General features: G+C 52.0%; 1 protein-coding gene and 1 long non-coding RNA gene across 2 annotated transcripts; one reads left to right on the plus strand and one right to left on the minus strand.

Annotated features, from left to right (window-relative positions):
• The first annotated feature begins 688 nt into the window (after positions 1-688).
• Positions 689-9,326, plus strand: TMEM221 (transmembrane protein 221). Its single transcript, XM_071727810.1, has 3 exons — positions 689-1,247; positions 6,533-6,618; positions 8,660-9,326. The coding sequence occupies exons 1-3, from the start codon at positions 946-948 to the stop codon at positions 9,172-9,174; spliced, it is 903 nt and encodes a 300-aa protein (XP_071583911.1). The 5' UTR covers positions 689-945; the 3' UTR covers positions 9,175-9,326.
• A 1,840-nt stretch (positions 9,327-11,166) lies between these two features.
• Positions 11,167-15,016, minus strand: LOC139788163 (uncharacterized). The gene is made up of 3 exons (XR_011722775.1): positions 14,905-15,016; positions 12,921-13,028; positions 11,167-11,478 (listed from the first exon to the last, which is right to left on the minus strand). It is a non-coding gene; the product is annotated as an uncharacterized lncRNA (long non-coding RNA).
• Between the last annotated feature and the right edge of the window lie 815 nt (positions 15,017-15,831).

The following is a 15,831-nucleotide window of genomic DNA, read 5'->3' on the forward strand; positions in this document are numbered from 1 at the left end:
AGGTGACCTGTAGAGGGACTTTTCCTGAATTAATCCTCCCCAAATCCTCCCCGATTCCCATGGGGAACTCGCTGGTGGGATGGATCCCGGGGGAAAAGGCACTCGTGTTTCCCAGGATATTTATAAGCCACGGGAAACTGGTGCTGGCCCCAAGGGCCCGGGGCTGATGGGGCTTTTCTCAGCCTTGCGGGGACATTTTTGGGGAGGGGTCACTCCCAATCCGGCAAGGATGTTCCCGTGGCAGGTGGAGGCTGAACACGACTCTTCCCACGGGAGAGCAGGATCAGGCCCCCACGGGGCCCCCTCCTCATCGCCCTCACCCCCTCCCGTCGCTCCATACCTTGGGGTGGATCCCAGGATTTTCCCAGGAAAACGGGGGCTGACCCTGGACACTGGGGGGGGGGGGAGGGTGTGACAGGATGCAGCACCCCCCTGTCCCTCTGTCCATCCACCCGAACCCAGATGGACCCCTTGGACCTCCCCCCTCCCGCTCCCTCCATCCGCCCCCCCCAAGTCTCCACCGCCCCAAAGAGGCTCCGGGGCCCCGTCGGGGTGGGAGGGGGCTGGATGGACCCCCCCGGTCCCGCCTCAAAGAGGCTCCGGGGCCCCGTCGAGGGGTTGGGGCGGAGCCGCCCGGCGGGGGGGAGGTCCCGGCCCGCTGGGCTGCGGCGATGGGCGGTACCGGGAGGCAGAACCGACCCGCCCCGGCCGGGCCCGGGACAAGGAGGAGGGAGGAGAACAGCCGGTGTGGCCGCAGCTCCGTAGCACCGAGCGGTGCTCCCGGCCCGGTGCCGGTTCGTGGTTCCCCATCCCAGGAGCACCGGGACCGAAGCCCACGCAACTTTAGGGGCGTGGAGCGGGTTTGCCGGTCCGGTAAACGCCCGCTTCCCGGTGCTCCCGGCTTCCCGGTGCCTTTTCCACTCGGTACCGGGTCCCGGTTCCGCCATGCCCTCCACCTACCCGCAGCGGGCCCTGACGGTGCTGCTGCTCTTCGGGACGTTGGCAGCCGCCATGGCCCTGCTCGCTTCCAGCCTCATCTTCCAGCTGCCGTCGGGGCGCAGCGGGCCCGGTGCCGGTGCCGGTCCCGTTCGAGGGGCTCTACCGGAGTCGGTGGCCGCCGTTCTGCTGCCGGTATCGGCGGTGCTGGCTTCGCTCTGCCTGGTTCTGAACCTGAGCTGTCTCCTCCTCTGCCTCCTCCACAGCTACTTCAGCACCGAGCTCTGCCGGGGGCAGCGCGGCCCCGAGCGGTGAGAGCCCCGGGGGGACGGGGGGGACACACCGGGACCTGGGGGTGCGGGGGGTCCTGGGGGGACAGCGGGGGTTTGGGGGACGGGGGGGACACGGGACACACCGGGACCTGGGGGTGCGGGGGGTCCTGGGGGGACAGCGGGGGTTTGGGGGACGGGGGGGACACGGGACACACCGGGACTTGGGGGTGCGGGGGTTCGAGGAACAGCGGGGCTTGGGGGGGCAGCAGGGTTTGGGGGTGCAGGGGGGTTATGGGGGACATCCCGGGGGTGTCGGGGAGGGGTGCGGGGTCCTGGGGGGCTGCTGCAGAGGGTTGGGGAGGGAGGGGGGGGCTGCAGGGGAGGGCAGCAGGGTTTGGGGGTGCAGGGGGGTGATTGGGGACATCCCGGGGGTGTCGGGGAGGGGTGCGGGGTCCTGGGGGGCTGCAGAGGGTTGGGGAGGAAGGGGGGGGGCTGCAGGGGAGGGCAGCAGGATTTGGGGGTGCAGGGGGCTTGCGGGGGACATCCCGGGGGTGTCGGGGAAGGGTGCAGGGTCCTGGGGGGCTGCAGAGGGTTGGGGAGGAAGGGGGGGGCTGCAGGGGAGGGGCAGCAGGGTTTGGGGGTGCAGAGGGTTGGGGAGGAAGGGGGGGGCTGCAGGGGAGGGGCAGCAGGGTTTGGGGGTGCAGGGGGGTGATTGGGGACATCCCGGGGGTGTCGGGGAGGGGTGCGGGGTCCTGGGGGGCTGCAGAGGGTTGGGGAGGAAGGGGGGGGCTACAGGGGAAGGAGGGGGCTGGAGGGAATGAGGGGTGCAAGGAGGGTGAGGGGTTCCCTCGGTGTCAGCTCCTCCTGCACCCCAAGGTGTCTTTATTCTTTTTTTTTTTTTTTTTTTTTTTTTTTTTTTTTTTTTTTTTGTTGAGGGCCCCCTTGTCCCTGCTAAAGGGAGGTGGGGGGGCGACCGATGCTTCTGGCACTTGGGGGGGGGTGTCACAAAATCCCCCCCTGTGGTGCCTGCCGGGACCTGGGACAACTTTTGGGTGATGAATCCCCCTCAGTTCTCAGCCGAGATTTGGGCTGGGTGGGAGGTTCCTCTGCCCCTCTTCACTCCTGGGTTTTAAGTTAAAAAAACCCAAACAAACAAAAAAAAACCCAACCAAACAAAAAACCAACCAACCGAACAAAAAAACAAACAAAAAAAACCCCCACCCCAAACCAAACAACTTGCAAATAATGAAATTTAAAAGCATCTTGGGGGCAACCGATCTGTACGGGGGGGTCCCCGTGTTCCCCACGGGGTCATTTTAGGACCCCCTGGGCTTAATTGAAAAGTCATGATCATATAATAAGGTTTCAGCGGTTCGTTTGGGTCCTAATTAGCCCCTCAGGCTCTGGAAGTGGCACCAGCTCCTCTCAGCATCCTCCGAGCTGAAGCTTCGTGGATTCGTTAACAAAAGAAAGCAAAATATTTCTGCTCACCACCGAGTTCCCCCCGTAGCAAACTTCATTTCTTTGGAGCAGATTTCCTGCTGGAAAATTCCCCAGCAGGCTCTAAAGTTGCGCTGCGATTCGGGCTCTAAAAATCCCGATTTTTTGAGCTCTTGGGTTCAACTTAGAGAGGAACAGGGCTAAGGAACAACCAGGTGATGGTCACAGGTAAAGTCAGAGTTCCCTGGGCTGGGTTTGGCTTTGCTGCAGGAGATTTAAAGCATTGGGAGCCCTGGGGTGGGGTCGCTTAATGTGGCCGTGCCTCAGTTTCCCCAGAAGTTTTGGGGTTTTTTTTTTTTGCCGTTTGGGATGGAAAAGCCAAATTTTGGGGACAGGGAGATGGGGGTGTGTCCCCAAGCAGGACGCAGCTCCTCTCCTTGGTGACATGGGACAGTGTCAGCTGGGTTCTGGTTTCATTAGGGGACCCACTCACGTCCCGGGGCCCTTTTCCCACGTCACGGCTGTCACCCCGCATCACCACTCGGCTCCTCAAAGCCAGCTCCAAACAAAGTCCCTCCTCCCCTCCTCTAATCCTCCAGCCCCCCCTCAGGTAATTAGGGAAACAAAGCCCCAGTTTTGAGGCTGCTGAGGACTTCTCCACGCGGGTGGCAACAGCCCAGGGGCTACCCCAAGCCCAGGAGGGGGCCAAACAACCCCACGGGGGAGGCTGAGCCAGAAGGCAGCATCCCTGGCTTCCCAATTCCCAAATCCTGGTCCAGCCAGGAGGAGGAGGTTTGTCCTTCCCATCCAGGATGTGTTTCCAAACAGCTCCCTGGGATTTTTATTTTTTTTTAGGGTTGTTTATTTTTTTTTTGGGGGGGGGATCAGTGAGGCTTTGTGCACCCCGAGCTGTTGTTTCAGGGAACTCTTTGGGGTTTCCCAGCATCCTGGAACATCGAGTTTCCAACCCCCCTCCTGATCCCTCTCCCAATTAGTGCAGGCACCCTAGGGTGACAGCAGCCTCCCAACAATCCCAGCCAGGATGAAGTTTTCCAGGTCAATCCAGCTCCTAAGAGGCCCCAAAGGGGGGTGTGGAGAAGGAGGGGGGGGAAGAAGCCCAGAGGAACAAAAGCCCTGTTGGAAAAGAACCTTTTCATCTGGGTGAAGGACAATCCAAGCACCAAGTCCCCTCCAGACAAAAGCCCTGAAATCCGAGTGCTGGAAGCCAAGGGTGAGGCCAGAACCAGGCCCTGCCTGACACCAAGTGCTGTTTAATCTCTTTATTGATGATTTAGATGAGGGGATTGAGTCCATCAGCAGCAAATCTGCAGATGACACCAAGCTGGGGGGAAGTGTGGATCAGCTGGAAGGCAGGAGGGCTCTGCAGAGGGACCTGGACAGACTGGAGAGTTGGGCTGATCCCAAGGGGATGAGGTTCAACACCACAACCCCATGGGGAGCTCCATGGGGCACAGAGGGGCAGAAAGGGAGCTGGGATTGCCAGGAAGCTGAAGAGGAGCCAGCAGTGTGCCCAGGTGGCCAAGAATTCCAAGGGCATCCTGGGCTGGCTCAGGAACAGCGTGGCTGGATCAGGGAAGGGATTCTGCCCCTGTGCTCAGCCCTGGGGAGGCCACAGCTTGAGTCCTGGGTCCAGTTCTGGGCCCCTCAGCTCAGGAAGGAGATTGAGGTGCTGGAGCAGGTCCAGAGAAGAGCAAGGAGGCTGTGAAGGGATCCAGCAGAATTCCTGTGAGGAAGGGCTGAGGGAGCTGGGGGTGTTGAGGCTGGAGAAGAGGAGGCTCAGGGGAGGCCTCATCACTCTCTCCAACTCCCTGGATCCTGGTTGGAGTCAGGTTTAGCCCCAATGGGATGAGGTTCAACATTCCAAGTGCTGCACTTTGGCCACAACAACCCCCTGGGGAGCTCCATGGGGCACAGAGGGGCAGAAAGGGAGCTGGGATTGCCAGGAGGCTGAAGAGGAGCCAGCAGTGTGGCCAAGAATCCCAAGGGCATCCTGGATGAGGAAGAGTGTGGCCAGCAGGTCCAGGGAAGGGATTCTGCCCCTGGGGAGGCCACAGCTTGAGTCCTGAGTCCAGTTCTGGGCCCCAAAATTCAGGAAGGAGATGGAGGCCCAAAGGAGGCAACTGGGCTGGTGAAGGGATCCAGCACAGATCCTGTGAGGAGAGGCTGAGGGAGCTGGGGGTGTTGAGGCTGGAGAAGAGGAGGCTCAGGGGAGACCTCATCACTCTCTCCAACTCCCTGAAAGGAGGTTGGAGCCAGGGGGGGGTTGGGCTCTTTTCCCAGGCAACTCTCAGCAAGACAAGAGGGCACAAGAGGTCTCAAGTTGTGCCAGGGGAGGTTTAGGTTGGACATGAGAAAGAATTTCTTTCTGGAGAGGGTGCTCAGGCATTGGAATGGGCTGCCCAGGGAAGGGGTGGATTCTCCATCCCTGGAGATATTTCCAAAGAGCCTGGATGTGGCACTCAGTGCCATGGGCTGGGAACCACGGGGGGAGTGGAGCAAGGGTTGGACTTGATGAGCTCTGAGGTCCCTTCCAACCCATCCAGTTCTGTGATTTTATGATTCTGGGATCCTAAGTGCCACCACTTGTCACCCTGGGAGGGTCCCAGCTCTGCTCCTGTGCTCTCCAGGCTTTGCTGAACCTGCACAGCACCTGCAGAAATCCTCCCTCCAGCTCTTTCTCTCTCCTCAGCCCCTCACCCCATCTCCTTTCCTCAAACCAGGCTGGAAAAGTTTCACATTTCAAAAAATTCTTCCCAACTTTTCTGTCCCAGAGGGAGAAGGAGGCAGCTCGGAGCCAGGAGGAAAATCCCATCCTGCTGAGATCCTGGGGTTTGCAACCAGGCTCTGAACTTTTCTGTACAAAAATTCAGAGCCCAGAGCATCAGAGTTCTCCCTGTGCTGAGCCCAGGGCTGGCAGAATCCCCAAATTTGTAGCCAGGCTACAAAGCATCCTCATCCTCCATCCTCCTCCTCCTCCTCCATCCTCCTACTTATCCTCTATCCTCATCCCCCCATCCTCCACCCCCATCCTCATCCTCCATCCTCATCATCCTCTTCTTCCTCCTCCTCCATCCTCCTCCTCCTCCATCCTCCTCCTCCTCCATCCTCCTCCTCCTCCATCCTCCTCCTCCTCTTCTTCCTCCTCCTCCAGCCTCCTCCTCCTCCAGCCTCCTCATCCTCTTCCTCCTCCTCCATCCTCCTCCTCTTCTTCCTCTTCCATCCTCATCCTCCTCCTCCATCCTCATCATCCATCGTCATCCTCCCTCCTCCTCATCCTCCCTCCTCCTCCATCCTCATCCTCTTTCTCCTCCATCCTCATCCTCTTTCTCCTCCATCCTCATCCTCCTTCTCCTCCATCCTCCTCCTCCTTCTCCTCCATCCTCCTCCTCCTCATCCTCCATCCTCCTCCTCCTCATCCTCCATCCTCCTCCTCCTCATCCTCCATCCTCCTCATCCTCCATCCTCCTCATCCTCCATCCTCCTCATCCTCCATCCTCCTCATCCTCCATCCTCCTCATCCTCCATCCTCCTCATCCTCCATCCTCCTCATCCTCCATCCTCCTCATCCTCCATCCTCCTCCTCCTCATCCTCCATCCTCCTCATCCTCCATCCTCCTCCTCCTCATCCTCCATCCTCCTCATCCTCCATCCTCCTCCTCCTTCATCCTCCTTCTCCTCCATCCTCCTCCTCCATCCTCCATCCTCATCCTCCTCCTCATCCTCCTCCTCCTCCTCCTCCATCCTCCATCCTCCATCCTCCTCCTCCATCCTCCCCTCAGGAGCCAGCACCACCCCAAGGCTCCTCATCCCAGCTCCCCAGCTGGCAGAATCCCCAAATCTGGATTTTTCCTCCTTTTTTGCAGGGCAGCCTGGTTCCTCGGGGACAGCCGGAGGGTTCGTCACGCAGCCCTCGCCCTGTTCTGCTGTGGGGTCTCTCTCTACCTGGCAGGCAAGTGCTCAGTGACCCCCCAGCCCTGGGGAGCTGGGAAATTCCCCTTCAACATTGGGTTTGGTGTCCAAAGGGCTTTGCCAGCCCCAAAATTCCCCCAAAGCTTCTGGGCTGGCGGAGCCTTGCAAGGGTCCCGGGGCCTGGTGGGTCCTCAAGAAGCTTCAAAGGTCTTTTCCCAACCTTAATGGTTCCTTCCCAACCTTAATGAGTCTTTTCCCAACCTTTAATGACTCTTTTCCAACCTTAATGAGTCTTTTCCAACCTTAATGAGTCTTTTCCAACCTTTAATGACTCTTTTCCAACCTTAATGAGTCTTTTCCAACCTTTAATGACTCTTTTCCAACCTTAATGAGTCTTTTCCCAACCTTAATGAGTCTTTTCCCAACCTTAATGAGTCTTTTCCCAACCTTAATGAGTCTTTTCCCAACCTTTAATGAGTCTTTTCCAACCTTAATGAGTCTTTTCCCAACCTTAATGAGTCTTTTCCCAACCTTTAATGACTCTTTTCCAACATTAATGAGTCTTTTCCCAACCTTAATGAGTCTTTTCCAACCTTAATGAGTCTTTTCCAACCTTAATGAGTCTTTTCCCAACCTTTAATGACTTTTTCCAACCTTAATGAGTCTTTTCCCAACCTTTAATGACTCTTTTCCCAACCTTTAATGACTCTTTTCCCAACCTTAATGAGTCTTTTCCAACCTTAATGAGTCTTTTCCCAACCTTAATGAGTCTTTTCCCAACCTTTAATGACTCTTTTCCAACCTTAATGAGTCTTTTCCCAACCTTAATGAGTCTTTTCCCAACCTTTAATGACTCTTTTCCAACCTTAATGAGTCTTTTCCCAACCTTTAATGACTCTTTTCCAAACTTAATGAGTCTTTTCCCAACCTTAATAATTCTTTTTCCAACCTTAATGACTCTTTTCCAACCTTAATGAGTCTTCCCAACCTTTAATGAGTCTTTTCCCAACTTTTAATGACTCTTTTCCAACCTTAATGAGTCTTTTCCCAACCTTTAATGACTTTTTCCAACCTTAATGAGTCTTTTCCCAACCTTAATGAGTCTTTTCCCAACCTTTAATGACTCTTTTCCAACCTTAATAATTCTTTTTCCAACCTTAATGAGTCTTTCCCTACCTTAATTTTTTTCCCAACTTTAATGATTCTTTCCCAACCTTAATGAGTCTTTTCCATCTTTAATGATTCTTTCCCAACCTTAATGATCCCTTTCCATGTTTAATGATTTTTTTCCAACCCTAATGAGTCTTTTCCATCTTTAATGATTCTTTCCCAACCTCAATAATTCTTTTCCAACCTTAATGATTCCTTCCCAACCTTAATCATTCTTTTCCAACCTTAATCATTCTTTCTCAACCTCAGTGATTCTTTTCCCACCTTAATAACTCCTTCCCAACCTTAATAGTTCTTTTCCAACTTTAATAATTCCTTCCCAACCTTAATGATTCTTTCCCAACCTTAATGATCCTTTTCCATGTTTAATGATTTTTTTCCAACCCTAATGAGTCTTTTCCATCTTTAATGATTCTTTCCCAACCTCAATAATTCTTTTCCCAACCTTAATGATTTTTTCCCATCTTTAATAATTCTTTCCCAACCTTAATAATTCTTTCCCAATCTTAATAATTCTTTCCCAATCTTAATAATTCTTTCCCAATAATTCTTTCCCAATCTTAATAATTCTTTCCCAACCTCAATAATTCTTTCCCAACCTTCATAATTCTTTTCCCAACTTTAATGATTTTTTTCCCCAACTTCAATGTTTTTTTCCCAACCTTAATGATTTTTTTCCATCTTTAATAATTCTTACCCAACCTTAATAATTCTTTCCCAACCTCAATAATTCTTTCCCAACTTTAATAATTCTTTCCCAACCTTAATAATTCTTTCCCCACCCTTAATGATTTCTTTTCCCCAACTCCAATGTTTTTTCCCCACCCTTCATGATTTTTTTCCCCCATCTTCAACAATTCCTTCCCAACCTCAGTAATTCCCTATTCTTCTTCCTCCTCCTTCCCTTCCAGCCCTGGCCATCTCCATGCTGCTGCTCTTTGAGCAGGAGGGAGGCATTGCCAGTGCCTGCATCCTCTCCTCTGGTGTCCTGGTCCTGCTCATCACGCTCACACACGCCCTGCTCCGAGCTTCCCGACTTTCCCACCACATTCCCTCAGAGATTTCCCACACCCTCTATGAGAACAACTCAGCTCAACCTCCTGAATCCTCCACCTCTGACCTCAACAACAAGAACCTGACTGCTGCTGCCCCAGCAGAGTTCCACCAGGAATTCTCTTTCCCTCTTTTCCCAGGAGGGAAATCCCAGCTGGGCTCCCCGGCCAGCAGCCACCTCACCTCTTCAGCCAGCCCTGGAATTCCCTCCGAGCAGGGAAGCTCCAAGCTGAGCAGGACACACAGGACACTGGCACTGGAGTCAGGGCTGCTGCAGGATCAGGGAAAACCCTGGAATGGGATCAGGCAGGAAATGAGGAATGTGCTGGCCAGGAAACCCGGAGCCTCAGGCAAGGACTCGACCCTGGTGTGAGGGGAACCTTTTCTCTCCTCCCTGGGGAGCTGCAGGGAAACAGGGACAAGATTTGTGTCCTTCCTGGGAGCTTCACACAGGTCCTGTCCCAGCAGAGCAGCAGGGAGCTCCTCCAGCTTCATCCTCATCCTCCATCCTCATCATCCTCATCCTCCATCCTCCACTCTCATCCTCATCCTCCTCATCCTCCATCCTCACCTTCATCCTCATCCTCCATCCTCACCTTCATCCTCCTCCTCCTCCTCCATCCTCCTCCATCCTCCTCCTCCTCCTCCATCCTCCTCCTCCTCCTCCATCCTCCTCCTCCTCCTCCATCCTCCTCCTCCTCCTCCATCCTCCTCCTCCATCCTCCTCCTCCATCCTCCTCCTCCTCCTCCATCCATCTCCTCCTCCTCCATCCTCCTCCTTCTCCTCCTCCTCCATCCTCCTCCTTCTCCTCCATCCTCCTCCTTCTCCTCCATCCTCCTCTTCCTCCTCCATCCTCCTCTTCCTCCTCCATCCTCCTCTTCCTCCTCCATCCTCCTCCTTCTCCTCCATCCTCCTCCTTCTCCTCCATCCTCCTCCTTCTCCTCCATCCTCCTCCTTCTCCTCCATCCTCCTCCTTCTCCTCCATCCTCCTCCTTCTCCTCCATCCTCCTCTTTCTCCTCCATCCTCCTCTTCCTCCTCCATCCTCCTCTTCCTCCTCCATCCTCCTCTTCCTCCTCCATCCTCCTCTTCCTCCTCCATCCTCCTCTTCCTCCTCCATCCTCCTCTTCCTCCTCCATCCTCCTCCTTCTCCTCCATCCTCCTCCTTCTCCTCCATCCTCCTCCTTCTCCTCCATCCTCCTCCTCCATCCTCCTCCTCCTCCTCCTCCTCCATCCTCCTCCTCCTCCTCCATCCTCCTCCTTCTCCTCCATCCTCCTCTTTCTCCTCCATCCTCCTCTTCCTCCTCCATCCTCCTCTTCCTCCTCCATCCTCCTCTTCCTCCTCCATCCTCCTCTTCCTCCTCCATCCTCCTCTTCCTCCTCCATCCTCCTCTTTCTCCTCCATCCTCCTCTTCCTCCTCCATCCTCCTCTTCCTCCTCCATCCTCCTCTTCCTCCTCCATCCTCCTCCTTCTCCTCCATCCTCCTCCTTCTCCTCCATCCTCCTCCTTCTCCTCCATCCTCCTCCTCCTTCTCCTCCATCCTCCTCCTTCTCCTCCATCCTCCTCTTTCTCCTCCATCCTCCTCTTTCTCCTCCTCTTCCTCCTTCTCCTCCTCTTCCTCCTTCTCCTCATCGTCCTCCACCCTCCATCCTCCTCCTCATCCTTCATCCCTCATCCTCCTGATCCTCCATCCTCACCCTCATCCTCCATCCTCATCCTCCATCCTCCATCCTCATCCTTCATCCTCCTCCTCCATCCTCATCCTCAGGAGCCAGCACCACCCCAGACTTCTCACCCCACACCCCAGCCAGGCTACAAACCAGGGGGAGGTGATGAAGGAGCAAGAGGAGCCTCCTGAGCACGAGGAATTCCTTTGGGAATTGTGTCCAGCAGAACAGACCTGGTGCTTTCAGGAGATTTGAACCCTGAAGCTGCATTTCCAAGTCACCTCCCAAGCTGTTTGCTTGACAGGGGATGAAGAAACTCCTTTTTCTTGGCTTTTTTTTTTTAAAAAAAACATGTCCCATTTTTTATTTTCCCACTTGAAAGGCTCCCACATCTTTGTTTTGCTCCCTGCCCTTGGAAACACACGGAGCCAGCAGGATCCAAGACCCCCCCAGCCTGAGTGAGCAACAGTTTTAGACAGCACATTTCTTTTTTTTTTTTTCCTTCTTCTTCTCTTTTTTATTTTTGTTCTCACTAAAAGCAACCTCCTCAACTCCCTGGCACACAGAGGAAAAAAACCTCCCCCTCCACAGAGCTGAAGTTTGTCTCCATTACATCCTCACACAAACATCTCCAAAATACTGAAAGCAAGACCTAGTTTGGGGGGTGGGATTTTTTTCTGAGATTTCTGTGGCCAAGAGGTAGAGAGAGAAAAAAAAAAACCAAAAAAAAAAAAAAACCCCAAAACAACCACCACATTGCTGGCAGGCTGCTAGGAGAAGCCAAACAAATGCAGATCCAGCCCTTTTCCCTTCTGAAAAATGGGGACAAGGACACAAATGCTCCCCCCCCAAGGCTCTCCTACCCCCAGGATTTGGTCCTGCAGGAGCAGAGGTGCAGGCAGAGCCCTTGGGGCAGCATCCCAGGAGGTTTCTCCCTCCTCTGAGGGCTGGCAGGAACTGGCTGACATCAGGAACTGGCTGGAGGGTTCTTGGCTTGTGGGGCAAGGGTGCTGTGAAAAGAAAAAGAGAGTTGAGTCTGGCAGAAAGGACACCAGGGAAGGCACCAAAATCTGAAAGCTCAGGGGCTGCTTCAGAGCCAAAACTCCCTGAGGGCAGCAAGGGCTCTGCAGTAGCCCCCAGGGGGGGGACAGCAATATTCCCAGCCACAAAACCCCATAAAACCCCACAAAAACAAACAAAAACCCCAAAAAACCACACAACCCCCCCCAAAAAAACCCCCAACCCCCAAAAAGCCCCCCAAAGCCCCCAGAGAAACCCCACAAAACAAACAAAAAAAAAACCCACTGAAATCTCCACAGAAAGACAAACACCACCCAAAAAAACACCCAAAAAAACACCCAAAAAACACCCAAAAAAACACCCAAAAAAACACCCAAAAAAACACCCAAAAAAAACACCCAAAAAAAACACCCAAAAAAAACACCCAAAAAAAACACCCAAAAAAAACACCCAAAAAAAACACCCAAAAAAAAACACCCAAAAAAAACACCCAAAAAAACACCCAAAAAAACACCCAAAAAAACACCCAAAAAAACACCCAAAAAAACACCCAAAAAATCCTCAACATTTCTCAAGATTTTCCCCTCAGCAAACGGCCAGAGGGAGGAGTGGGAAGCAAAAAAACCTTGGAATGGTAATTCCTGAGGGAAATAATCCCTGCCTGAGGGAAATGCTTGGCATCCTGCACCAGGAGCAGGCCTGAGGGTGACCTGGAAGTGTCACCTGCCAGGATACCAGGACAAGAAATTCTTTTCCAGCAAGATTTTCCCCTCAGCAAACGGGCAGAGGGCTGAGTGGGAGGCAAAAAAAACCTGGAATGATAATTCCTGAGGGAAATAATCCCTGCCAGGCCTCAGAGTGACCTGGAAGTGTCCCCTGCCCTGGTACCTGTGGGTCTGAGCAGCCACAAAACCCCCCAGGGCAAGAAATTCTTTTCCAGCAAGATTTTCTCTCAGCAAACGGGCAGAGGGCTGAGTGGGAAGCAAAAAACCCTGGAATGATAATTCCTGAGGGAAATAATCCCTGCCTGAGGGAAATGCTTGGCATCCTGCACCAAGAAAAGGTCTCAGGGTGACCTGGAAGCATCACCTGCCCTGGTACCAGGACAAGAAATTCTTTTCCAGCAAGATTTTCCCCTCAGCAAACGAGCAGAGGGCTGAGTGGGAAGCAAAAAAAACCTGGAAATGTAATTCCTGAGGGAAATAATCCCTGCCTGAGGGAAATGCCTGGCATCCTGCACCAGGAACAGGCCTGAGGGTGACCTGGAAGCATCACCCACCCTGATACCAGGACAAGAAATTCTTTTCCAGCAAGATTTTCTCTCAGCAAACGAGCAGAGGGATGAGTGGGAAGCAAAAAAAAACCTTGGAATGGTAATTCCTGAGGGAAATAATCCCTGAGGGTGACCTGGAAGTGTCCCCTGCCCTGGTACCTGTGGGTCTGAGCAGCACTGAGCTGGTCCTTCAGGGCTATGGCATGTCTGAGCAGGGTGTCAATGCTCCTGAAGTACACACTGCTGGCTGTCATGCTCCTGATGGCACTGGGAGAGGGAAAAAAACCAAAAAGGTGGGGGGAAAATGGGGGTTTGTAAAGATTGGGAGCACCTGGAGAACACTGGGAAGAAATAAAGCTCCTTGGGGTGGTTTTACTGACTTGGGGTTGTTTTGCTGACTTGGGGTTGTTTTGCTGACTTGGGGTTGTTTTGCTGACTTGGGGTTGTTTTGCTGACTTGGGGTTGTTTTGCTGACTTGGGGTTGTTTAGAAACTTGGGTTAATTTAACAAACCTGGGTTTATTTTACTAACTTGAGGTTATTCAACAAACTGGGGTTTCTTTTTAACTAACTGGGGTTTCTTTTTAACTAACTAACTGGGGTTTCTTTTTAACTAACTAACTGGGGTTTCTTTTTAACTAACTGGGGTTTCTTTTTAACTAACTGGGGTTTCTTTAACTAACTGGGGTTTCTTTAACTAACCTGGGTTTCCTTAACTAACTTGGGTTTATTGGCTTTATTCAACCAACTTGGCTTTATTTAACAAACCTGGGTTTATTTAATCAACTTAGTTTTATTCAACCAACTTGGGATTACTCAACCAACTTGGCTTTATTCAACCAATTTGGGATTATTTAACAAATTTGGGATTATTTAACAAATTTGGGATTATTTAACAAATTTGGGATTATTTAACAAATTTGGGATTATTTAACAAATTTGGGATTATTTAACAAATTTGGGGTTATTCAACAAACTTGGGGTTATTCAACAAACTTGGGGTTATTCAACAAACTTGGGGTTATTCAACAAACTTGGGGTTATTCAACAAACTTGGGGTTATTCAACAAACTTGGGGTTATTCAACAAACTTGGGGTTATTCAACAAACTTGGGGTTATTGGGTTTATTTAACAAACTTGGGGTTATTGGGTTTATTTTACTAACTTGGGCTTTTTTAACCAACTTGGGCTTTTTTAACCAACTTGGGCTTTTTTAACCAACTTGGGTTTATTCAACCAACTTGGGTTTATTCAACCAACTTGGGTTTATTTTACTGATTTGGGGTTATTTTACTGATTTGGGGTTATTTTACTGATTTGGGGTTATTTTACTGATTTGGGGTTATTTTACTGATTTGGGGTTATTTTACTGATTTGGGGTTATTTTACTGATTTGGGGTTACTTAACTAACTTGGGTTTACTTAACTAACTTGGGTTTACTTAACTAACTTGGGTTTACTTAACTAACTTGGGTTTATTTTACTAACTTGGGTTTATTTTACTAACTTGGGTTTATTTTACTAACTTGGGGTTTTTAACTAACTTGGGTTTATTGGGTTTTTTTAACAAACTTGGTTTTATTGGGATTATTTTACTAACCTGGGCTTCTTTAACTAACTTGGGTTTATTCAACCAACTTGGGTTTATTCAACCAACTTGGGGTTATTCAACCAACTTGGGGTTATTCAACCAACTTGGGGTTATTCAACCAACTTGGGGTTATTCAACCAACTTGGGGTTATTCAACCAACTTGGGGTTATTCAACCAACTTGGGGTTATTCAACCAACTTGGGGTTATTCAACCAACTTGAGGTTATTCAACCAACTTGGGGTTATTCAACCAACTTGGGGTTATTCAACCAACTTGGGGTTATTCAACCAACTTGGGGTTATTTTACTACCTTGGCTTTATTTTTTATTTATTTATTTTTATTTATTTATTTCTTTATTTTTGGCTTTATTACTACCTTGGGGTTATTTATTTAACAAATTTGGGGTTTTTTTTAACCAACGTGGGGTCGAGATCCCTGGGTCTGGAGCTGAGCCAGCCACACAAGTTGTTTTTTTTTCCTCCAGGCTGAGCAAACCTTACTCCAGGGATGCTCCAGGGAGTATCCCAGCCCTGCCCTGCCCGGGGTTACCTGCAGGCATACTCCACGGTGTAAATTGCTCCTTGGCTCTGCTCCTCCCAGCTCTGCATCTCAGACTGAAAGAGAGGAGAAGGGCTCAGGGGGCTGGGAGCCACCCCCTGGAGCTCTGCTCTGGGAAAGGTTCCTGGAGGGAGAATCCCCCTGGATCCAGGCACCTGGAACAGCTCAAAGGAACAAGGGAAAAAAACAGCAGCTCCCCCAAATCCCAGCAGCTCCCTAAATCCCAGCAGCTCCCCAAATCCCAGCAGCTCCCCAAATCCCAGCAGCTCCCCAAAATCCCAGCAGCTCCCCAAATCCCAGCAGCTCCCCAAATCCCAACAGCTCCCTAAATCCCAGCAGCTCCCCAAATCCCAGCAGCTCCCCCAAATCCCAACAGCAGCTCCCCAATCCCAGCAGCTCCCCAAATCCCAACAGCTCCCCAAATCCCAGCAGCTCCCCAAATCCCAACAGCTCCCCCAAATCCCAACAGCAGCTCCCCCAAATCCCAACAGCAGCTCCCCCAATCCCAACAGCTCCCAAATCCCAGCAGCTCCCCAAATCCCAGCAGCTCCCCAAATCCCAACAGCTCCCCAAATCCCAACAGCAGCTCCCCCAATCCCAACAGCTCCCCAAATCCCAGCAGCTCCCCAAATCCCAGCAGCTCCCCAAATCCCAGCAGCTCCCCCAAATCCCAGCAGCTCCCCCAAATCCCAACAGCTCCCTAAATCCCAGCAGCTCCCTAAATCCCAGCAGCTCCCCAAATCCCAGCAGCTCCCCAAATCCCAACAGCTCCCAAATCCCAGCAGCTCCCCAAATCCCAACAGCTCCCCCAAATCCCAACAGCAGCTCCCCCAATCCCAGCAGCTCCCCAAATCCCAGCAGCTCCCCAAATCCCAGCAGCTCCCCAAATCCCAACAGCTCCCTAAATCCCAGCAGCTA

Source organism: Heliangelus exortis, chromosome 28 (assembly GCF_036169615.1).
Source record: "Heliangelus exortis chromosome 28, bHelExo1.hap1, whole genome shotgun sequence".
Classification (NCBI taxonomy): domain Eukaryota; kingdom Metazoa; phylum Chordata; class Aves; order Apodiformes; family Trochilidae; genus Heliangelus; species Heliangelus exortis.

Excerpts from the sequence above, each read along its gene's own strand:
- TMEM221 (XM_071727810.1), top strand. The coding sequence starts at position 946 with ATGCCCTCCACCTACCCGCAGCGGGCCCTGACGGTGCTGCTGCTCTTC. Across the intron at positions 1,248-6,532 it reads GGGCAGCGCGGCCCCGAGCG|GGCAGCCTGGTTCCTCGGGG; the intron begins GTGAGAGCCCCG and ends CCTTTTTTGCAG. Across the intron at positions 6,619-8,659 it reads GGTCTCTCTCTACCTGGCAG|CCCTGGCCATCTCCATGCTG; the intron begins GCAAGTGCTCAG and ends CTTCCCTTCCAG.